The 10,145-nt window shown below is 29.5% G+C and overlaps 1 protein-coding gene across 1 annotated transcript; it reads left to right on the top strand.

Annotated features, from left to right (window-relative positions):
* The first annotated feature begins 7,455 nt into the window (after nucleotides 1-7,455).
* On the top strand, nucleotides 7,456-8,656 carry LOC125847517 (protein LAZY 1-like). The gene is made up of 4 exons (XM_049527119.1): nucleotides 7,456-7,590; nucleotides 7,705-7,887; nucleotides 8,321-8,495; nucleotides 8,593-8,656. Exons 1-4 carry the CDS (start codon nucleotides 7,456-7,458, stop codon nucleotides 8,622-8,624), a joined length of 525 nt encoding a protein of 174 aa, XP_049383076.1. The 3' UTR covers nucleotides 8,625-8,656.
* The last annotated feature ends 1,489 nt before the right edge of the window (nucleotides 8,657-10,145 follow it).

The following is a 10,145-nucleotide window of genomic DNA, read 5'->3' as shown; positions in this document are numbered from 1 at the left end:
ACCCACCCCTATTCTCTGCTTCTTCTTCTTCGGCCTCATAACCCCTTTCTCTCTTCTTTTTTATTTAGCCCACTCACTCACCTATTCACGACTCTTTCTTCTTTCACAGCGGTTCAAACCTACGCCTTATTCTACTTTCTTCTTCTTTGACGATGACGAACACCTTTCTTACCACCATTATCACAAAATTTAAAAACACAGTCTTTGCCAGAAAATATATTGCCAATGAACTCATTCACTATATTAATATACTTAATTTTTCAAGATCTATTGTTTCAAATAGAACTCTAACACGTGCAAGGTCGAAATTTGCAATCTATCATATTATAACAATTAAAAAAAAAATTATCAACAATTCTTAAAAAAAAAAACAACATAGTAACTAATGAATTTTTGTGTTTGAAGTTGTTTTTGGGCGTAAAAAAGATGAAAAAGGGTGATAATAGGAGGCGATTTTTTATTTTTAGAAGGGGTGGGTGACTGGGCGGCGGGCGCTGAGCTTGAGTACCAAGAAGACATTGAAGTGAAGAATGGAGGAAGAAGGGGCAATGTGAGAGAGAAAATTACATTTTTTTTCTTTGTATATTATTTATTTTTTAATTTTAATTTTTGATGTGTCATTTAAAATAAATAAATAATTATGATATGTCATTAAAAAATGATGTGGTAATTCAGGTGTAGTAGGTTGAGACGTTGAGTTACACATGAAAAAAAGGGATCCGGCTCCCCTCCATTACCCCTTCCCTTCATTTCGTTAAGTACATGTCTAGATGAGAGACATGTGTCTTATTTAAAATTTAAAGGTCAAGATTATATTATATTAACAAATATCATAGTCATAGCTAAGTCAAATAATTTTAGAAAATTACTCTTTAAATTTAGTAAGAATTACAATATATTCCATACAAAATTTGATATTTATTAATATTATTAATTTCATCTTAAATTTTTATAATTTAATATTAATAAATATCAAATTTTGTGTGGAATATATTGTAAAGCACCGTAACGTTGGTCATATATCGTTACCTACCCATTGGTAAAATCCAATTCTTACTAGCATCTGCCCAACAAATTAAAAGAAAAAAAAATAGAAAAGAGAAAGTAAAGGAGAAATTGCAAATGTGTCTGAGGAATTATAATTCTTCTTCGTAATTTATATATCTCGAGTGGAAATTAAATATTTAAATAGTAAAAACTGATTTTCAAAAGCTATTAACTAATATGGTGAGAAGAATTTTTATATTTTTATATTTAAATATAAAAATTTAAGATGAACTAATGATATTAATAAATATTAAATTTTGTATGAAATGTATAGTAATTCTTATCAAATTTGGAGAGTAGTTTCTAAAATAGTTGACTCAACTATAGTTATAATATTTGTTAATATAATATAATCTTGACCTTTAAACTTTAAATAATACACATATCTCTCATCTAGATGTGCACTTGACGAAATGGAGGGGAGGCGGATCCGAAAAAAGGTTTAAAATATTGTGTTTCATTGAGTTTAAGGGTTCATTTGACAAAGTGATAAGTAGGAGGGTCCAACTGACAAACGGAGTCAAGTACATAGATCTCCCAAGTTATTTCGTTTTTTTTATATCATAATATATTGACGAAATGGCTTGAAAGACTCATGTATTTGTTTCGATTTCTTGTCTCAGTCCTTGTATTGTACTTGGTGTTGGAGTCGAAATTTTCAATGAAAATTTTGAAATATAAAAAATTATCAATATATTTTATATATACTGAAATTAAGACCTGTTTTTGATTGAACAATTAAATTTTAGATTTATTAATGTTTTATAAATGGTGTCATAAAAAAAGAGCGAAGAAGTAACATGATGATTCAGATTGAGTATTGGAATATGGAGCTGCGTCCTCTTGCATCAACCAAACTTATCAATTCCCAAGAAACATTTGTGTTTATTAGGTGTTTTTGTCTGTTTTCAAATGCTTGTTAGTTGTTACGATTCTTTTTGACTTGTAAGTTGTAACTTATCATTCTTAACTTGCCCTTCATAGTTGATGGATAATGTCAAAATTCTCAGCTCGGACCACCAATATTACGTAACCTTTAATTTGACCCTTCTTATCCAACTCTTTCTATTTGGTAACACATCATAGATAAAAATAAATATTCTTTATAATTAATATTTTCTTAAAGATCATGTAAATGAAAAGCGGAGTTTGTGGAGAATCATGCATTAGGCCCAAAATCACGGGACAGTAACCTGCAGGCCTATACTACACAGCGAATAATTTGGGCTTTGTTGATACGTTTAAGAACATGGATGGATCACTTCAATAGCCCAATGCTCCCAAAATCATGGATAATCCATTGCTAATTAACATAATGAGATCACCCTTTCAAAAACTAATTAAATTTCAGCTATTTTTCAATAAGAAAATCAAATTTTAAATAAAAATACTCCTAGTTAAAATATCAAAAAACTCCAAGAAAATTTTATCAGGGCTCAAGGTTCATACTTTTACAAGTTGTAATTCTAAATATTGTCTTGAAGTTTCATTTTTATAAGTTACAATTCTATGACAATATTTCACTTTTATAAGTTTGAACTGCACATATAAAACTTAAACCCTACTTATATTTTGTATTAATGACTTGACGTAGTCTTTCATGTCAATAAGCATTATAGGATGAAATCCAGGTTCTACCCCAATGGCAATAATTGATAAAAATAATATGCGTATCTGATCCTTGTACATCCTACATAGATATAACCAATGACGTTCTAGTAAATTGATGTGGTTGGTTAGATTTCTAATCGGGTATCAGTCAAAATAATTAACAACAATTATTGTTCACTACCCAATTGCCCAATCAATCTACTATTTCCAATGTTTAGATGTTAAGTACTCCCTCCGTCCCTTTTTAGTTGTCCACTTTAGAAATGACACACAGATTAAGGCAACAATGATTAGCACAGTGAAGTTACAATTTTACCCTTATGACAACTTTTCACTTCAAAATTACTCCACTTATTTGAATTAAAGTGAAATAAATTGGAGGGAAACAACATACACTTTTACAATTTTCAAGAAGTGTAAATAAGGTATAATAGGAAAAAATTTGTTGTCCTTTCTTGATTTGTCAAAATGGACAACTAAATAGGAACAACCAAAAAAGAAAATATGGACAAGTAAATAGGGACGGAGGGAGTAGTTTGTTTGCATGGACAAGAAAAGAAAAGAAGAGACAAGTTGCTTTTTTTCCTTTTCTAGGTGGGGCTAGCTAGGGAGCTAGGGAGTGAAAGAGCAGTTAGAATCGATTGCTTTAAAAAAAATACTATACTAGTTTTTGAGTAAAAAAATAATAATCAAACTTCAATTATTTTCAAGTCAAAAATAAAAAATAGAAGAAGATCTATTTTTGATTTTAAATTTTTTAAAAGTCATTTAAAACTTATTTTAAGTTATTTTTAATTTTGTCAAACACTTCTAAAAATTAAAAATGACTGATTTGACAAACTTTTAAGTCAATTCAAACATGCTTTTAATTAGTCCATGCTTAAACATACACTCCTAATAATGTGAATGGCTATGAAATTATCAAAATTTGTGATCACATACATGTCAAAGTGAAACTTCACTGAATTAATATTAAAACATGGTTCAAATTGAATGATTAAAGATAAATTATGTTTTACATAAGAAAATCGTTATATTTAAAATAGATTAATATAAGAAAATAATTTCACAAAAAGGAAGAGGTATTATTTTTATCCCTAAATACATAAATCACCTAAGTACTTAGCTATGATAAGATATACTTCATCCATCCACTTTTAATTGTCATGATTTCCTTTTTTAGAGTCAAACTATAAGAACTTTAACTAACATTTTATAATGTATTTTTTCATCATTATATTGATATACAAAAAATTGCAATTTATAATACTATTAGTATAATTTTTGAATATCTAAATTTTTTGTTTAAAATATCGAATCAATGTAATATATATAATTTAACTTTGAAAATTGGTCAAATTGACTTTAAAAAAACGCAATATGACAAATAAAAGTGGACGTAATTAGGAGTAGTGATTTGATATAAATTCCATCGTTTAGCAATCTGATACAACTTCACAAGCGCTTGTAAAATAATCCACGTTTATACATCATGACAATTGACACCCCTTTCCACTTTTTTGTTCCAATCCTTTTTAACCTTTGTATTCTTTTAATTTCTGATGAAATAAGTAAGTAATGCAGGCAATGAGTCTTGGAAGTTGCCGAGCTTATCATATACCCCTTCTCATAATTCAAATAACTTCTATCATTTGTGATCCAAATATATAACAATTCAGCTTCTAACTAGCTAGTGATGCATGCATGTTGTTTGTTGAGTTTAGATTCAAATTATCGTCACTAAATTTAAGACTTGTTTTTTTTAAATATTAATATATATAAAGTACTGCTCGATATGGAATTTGCCTAAACCAGTTATTTTAGTTTTAGTTATATATATTTCTTGAATGTTAGTTGGACTAGCTAGAGATGTGTGGATGAAATATACGTAACCCTCGTGGAACAACTCCCTCTTCATTTTGTCTATCATCAAATTAAATAGAGTCAGTTGTATTCCATCCAAAATAGCCATTTAATTTGCTAAGTGTCATTCTTACTTCCGTTGAACAATTAGCAATATTTTTGTTACCATTTTGCATATACTTTGGGTGTGTTTGGTGAGGTGAAAATGTTTTTCGACTTTTCATTGGTCAAAATATTTTTTCTCTAGAAAAACAATTTTCTTAAAAATGACTTTTCTAACAAGTTCACTCCCAAGTTTATTGTCTCTCGAAATTGTCATATCTCATAATGTATTTTACTATTTTTGTAGATTACATATAAATGCTAGGCGGTTTGTTGTGATGCGCAGAGCTCTCTTCTTTGGTATGACTAAAAGAGGGCATTGGCATGTCTTGTAGCAGGACGTAATTTAGCTGAAAATGAGAATCCCTCTCCCCTGCTAGGCCCTCTCTTGTCTCAAACGGTCCCATCTACTACCTTGTTTTTTCACTCTTTTGGTCATTTCTATTGTTTTGCTATAATATAATATACAATTATTGACAACGCCACGTCTATTAGTAGAACACGCTTTTCAATTCTTACCAAATTACAAGTTCCCACTTGTCTTCACAACCACTATACTAGTGCCAATTTTACTAGAATTATCAAATCTTAATTTAGCATGATATTGTTTGCTTCATATAACAAACTCCTACGATTTCTCAAAATAATTCACATTACTAAAAGTATCAAAGCATTTTCTGGAATCGTATTAATGATCTTGACATTAATATCGATCACTTGTAATTAGAATCACATTATTATCATCATTCAAAAATTAGGTAATTTTTGAATGAGTGACTGGCGGGATCTGGCTCCCCTCCATTTCGTCAAGTGCACATCTAAATGAGAGACATGTGTCTTATTTAAATTTTAAAGGTCAAACTTACACTATATTAATAAATATTATAATCATAGTTAAGTCAACCAATTTTGAAAAACTACTCCCTAAATATGGTAAGAACAAGATATTTTCTATATAAATTTTGATATTCATTAATTTCATCTCATATTTTTATATATTCAAATATTAAAAATTTCTTTTATTCCCAACGAATAAATTTTAAAACATACTTCTTTCCCTCCCCTCCCTTCAAACACAGTATGTAGCCACATTTTCTCCTCTTACTAAAGTATGGTAATTGTGATATTTCACATTTGTAATTCTAAAAATTTCTCGTTTTTATTTTATCTTTTTATTTTAAGGTTTTTGTCTACATTGATAATTATTCACCTCCTTTATTCGTTTCTCAGCGTATATAATATTTTAAGAACAAAGTTTATAATCACAAAAAATTGTTTAGTTGATTCTCACCTTAAAAATAATATAATTTAATATTTAAATACAAAATATAACATGAAATTAATGAATATCAAAATTTATAGAAAATATCTTGTTCTTACCACATTTAGGGAGTAGTTTTTCAAAATTGGTTGACTTAACAACTATGGTTATAATATTTGTTAATGTAGTATAATCTTGACCTTTAAAATTAAATAGGACACATGTCTCTCATATAGATATGCACTTGACAAAATGGATGGAAGGGGTAATGGAGGGGAGCCAAATCGTGAGAGTCGTATCATCCCTGACCCTTCACCTAGGTTTCTCTCCACATTCGACATTTTTTTTCTAATCAAGTTTAAATGTAAGACTTTGTGCGTATATCCAACACCATTCACCCATCCATATCAAGTGTAATCTTGGTGCAAGCTAAGAAATCAGAGTCATAATCTTCCTTAATCAGTAGTATATTTGTAGTTAAAGCAATTATAATAATGATGTCAAATCGTCAGGGTAATTGAGCCTTGCATAATTGGAGATAAAAACATGCAACATGATTTATATGAAATTCCGCTAAGATTGAAAACAAACTATTCAGGATATGACAGGGACATATCTCGTACCAGGTGTGTCTTTATCATGGTCGATCTTCTAGTATTTCCTACACAATTAAGTTGATGCTCTTGAAGAATGTAGAATAAAAATATTCCAATCAACATATATATATATATATATATGTCAGTTCATTATCAAAAAAAAGTACTCCAATCAACATATATATATTGTCAGTTCATTATCAAAAACTAGAGCACAAGGGCATATATAAATTAAAGCATACACGTGTGCCCATGTCACAATGTAACATCTACAACTTGTGGGTCTGGAATCCAATTTCTCAGTTTGTTCCGCTCACTATAATCTTTACACAAAATGACAACTTTATTGTCTTGTAATTTTCTCTACTGATGCCAGCTTAGCTTCTTATTCAGGAATTGAAAGTAAGATAATAATGAAACTATATTACTTTAAAACGTACAATTAAATTTCTCTTCTTTCATATCTTAAACTCAAACATCTCTCCTCAAACAATATGAAGGTACGGGTGACTCCAATTATTTCTATATTTGGAGACTGACTCATTAAACTTGCAACTAATTTTCTAACTTCATCATGATCCTTAATTCTTTTATTTGCAGTTACTAGGTTGGGTGCACTCTATACTAAGACAAAAAGGAAATGAGCCACCAAACAATACTGCCATAATAGGTAATTTACACTACTTAATAAATTACCCCACAATTTATAGCTCTGAAATAGTGATCTCAAGTTTAATTTATATAGTACGTACGTATAATAGTAATTGAGTCGACAATTAAATTATTTGGTAATACAAACATAAGATATAGACAAAATTAAGTTATTGGGCTACACGATCCGCTTCTAACACTCGAGCAGTTTCAGGAAATGGAGCAGAACAATTATTTGATGAAATTTTCCCTGGATTTTTGGCAATTGGTACTCTGGGTAATTATGAGACAAGTAATACTGACCCTCCAACGCCAACGTTTCCTATGCATGTTGAAACAGAGAAAGAACTGAAGTTTGAGAAAGTGAATGAAGAATTTGCTTTTGAGCCATCAGAAAGAACCATTGACAAATATCTCTTGGGCTCTTCAGTTGAGTCGCAAGAGATCATAGAGTCCGAGGTAATATAATGTTAAATTGTGTGACTATCTCCATCAAACATGCACGTTCTTTTTAATAATGAGTGGCTGTGAGACCTTGAGTTTAAACTTTCAAAAGGAAACAATTTTTGACAGGAAAAGCTAAAGCAACAAAAAGGATTACTAGAAGAGTTGACGTTTAAGAAGAAAAACAAAGATAAGAAGAAGAAGAAAAAAGATGCAGCTCATTTCATGAAAAAGATATTGCAGAACCTCCAGCCCAAATCAAAGAGCTCAAATGTCACTGCATCTGTTTCAAGCAAGAAGAAACTCCCTCAGGTCACTACTAATTAATTATTTTAAAGTCAAGATCGAGGCTATCAAAAAATTGACTCTTCAAAATTAAGTTCATATATAGGAACACTTGTCAGCAAGTGTATGATCGATCTCAATAGCTTTATTTTTATGGACTACTAAGTATATACGATTAATTAGTGAAGATATACATGAGTATTTCTATTGAGCTTATTATGTCATATTTTTCAATAAAGCTGATTGACCTTAATTAATCGATCATCTCTATTAGTTCATGTAGATGATGCATGTGATATTTGGGCCTAGCAAAAACTAACTCAACTCATATATATATATATATATAGGGTAGGATAGTCCAAGTTCATATTTTGCTAATTAACCAATATAATGTGGGACACAAGTCATAAATATAAATTCTTGAGGAACTAATTTAATAAACTTTTGATGTTTTATGTAGGTCCTTAAAATGTTTTACAGAAAAGTTCATCCTGTGAATGAGAACAATATTCTAGAAGATAATCATGAGATTAGCAACAATATTAATGTTTCCTGCAAGGCTGCTAATCTGACAAATTCTTCTCCAAAGAAGGAAGTCATCAACAGAGAGCACTGGATTAAAACAGATAGAGATTGTAAGTAAAACAAGTACTACTACTATTAATTAATTACATTCAATCAATCTCTTCTGTTGTACTATATATCTGACTGCATGTATATATATATATGTAGACTTGGTGCTGGAGCTGGAGCTGGAGCTGTAGATGGATCGATGGCAAAATATTAAGGTGTACGTTTATGTAAAGAATAAAGGAGTACCTTCATTATTCTTTGTGCAACTCGATCGATCAAAGTGTGCGCTGGCCAGATTTGATTATATATGTTTGATGAATTGTTAAGAAAGTAATAAGTATTGTCTTAAATAATAATGTGTGAAGTTAGACAGACATGTATGTATGTTTGATGAGTAATATTGTTCCTTTAGCCATCAAAAACTATTTCTAGTTTGTATATAATACGTATGCTCCAATCATTGACATGTCACTAGCTTTAATTTTGTGTCTCTCTACATTCTACAATGATCGGATCGGAGTAACTAAGTAATTAATTGATTGTGTTATGTATCAAAAGTGGCTCTACTCATTCCCATGCATGACTATTGACTACACAATTCTTATGCCTTGTGCTATAATTTGTCCCACTTAACTTATATTTTAACTTGTGCCATTCAACTTGTTTTTTTGGCACAACTTGTGCTTCAACCTTCCATATAATTTAGGTCACTAAATTTTTATTTTGGGGCATAACTTGTGCCTGGAGGTTAATTTCTTTTTCTTTTTTTTGCCTTCAAGCATAACTCATGTCACTGCACTTATACTTGTATCTTGGATATAATTTTTTTCCTTAAAAATAACTTGTATCAGTGAACTTATGTCCAACAACATAACTTCATGTTATTGAACTTATGTATGGGGTACAACTTTCACTGGACTTGGGTTCTAAAATTTTTATTGTTTCATTGTAGCGGACATTTTTTTGGCTATTTTCTTTTACTTTAAGTTCTGAAGCGTAAAAATTATAGATCATCGATTTTAAAGGGGCAAAATAAAAACCACCCTGTTTTCGAGGCATTTATGCGATTAAATCTAAGCCTAATACAATTATTTTTCATTTGATTTGAGACATCTTCAACATCTATGATTTTTAAGAATAAAATGCATATATGACTCCTCAAATTTGTTGGGTTAACATAATAATAAAAAAATTAATATAGTCATGTGATATTCATTTTGGCCAAATCCATGCGCTAGTCTTTGGTTGTACATTCAATAATTTCTCTATCAAATTAAATTCCAGATGATATCAATTTTATGGTTCAAATAATTTATTATATTGATAATAATTCTTTAACATATTATGGTATCATTTTGAATCAACTTATACTGTTTTCACACTATTAAATGCATCTCTGTAACTTTTAAGTACTTTTTTTTTCTGTCATCTATCAAGATGAGATATCATTTGTATATCCAACAGTATTTAGATTGATAAAATATCTAGAAAAATATTAAAATATAAAAGCAACAAATCAAAAATTGGTTGAGATGTCAAATTTAGTTTAGATGATATGAAGAGATACCACTTTTATCTTAATGCGACTTGGGGAAAAACACAAAAAAATAAAATAAAAAATGTATAGTTCATTAGATATTTTGCTAAAAGAAATTTTCAGATTTTGGAATTAAGATATGTTTCATAAGATAATCATTGACATTATAATAAAT

This window comes from Solanum stenotomum, chromosome 12 (assembly GCF_019186545.1).
Source record: "Solanum stenotomum isolate F172 chromosome 12, ASM1918654v1, whole genome shotgun sequence".
Taxonomy (NCBI): domain Eukaryota; kingdom Viridiplantae; phylum Streptophyta; class Magnoliopsida; order Solanales; family Solanaceae; genus Solanum; species Solanum stenotomum.
Note: the sequence above shows the minus strand (reverse complement) of the source record. Positions and strands in the feature narration are given on the sequence as shown.

Bases quoted from the DNA above. Each gene is read 5' to 3' on its own strand.
- LOC125847517 (XM_049527119.1), top strand. From the start codon at position 7,456: ATGCATGTTGAAACAGAGAAAGAACTGAAGTTTGAGAAAGTGAATGAA. The intron at 7,591-7,704 runs GTAATATAATGT...AATTTTTGACAG, and splicing joins AAGAGATCATAGAGTCCGAG to GAAAAGCTAAAGCAACAAAA. The intron at 7,888-8,320 runs GTCACTACTAAT...TGTTTTATGTAG, and splicing joins GCAAGAAGAAACTCCCTCAG to GTCCTTAAAATGTTTTACAG.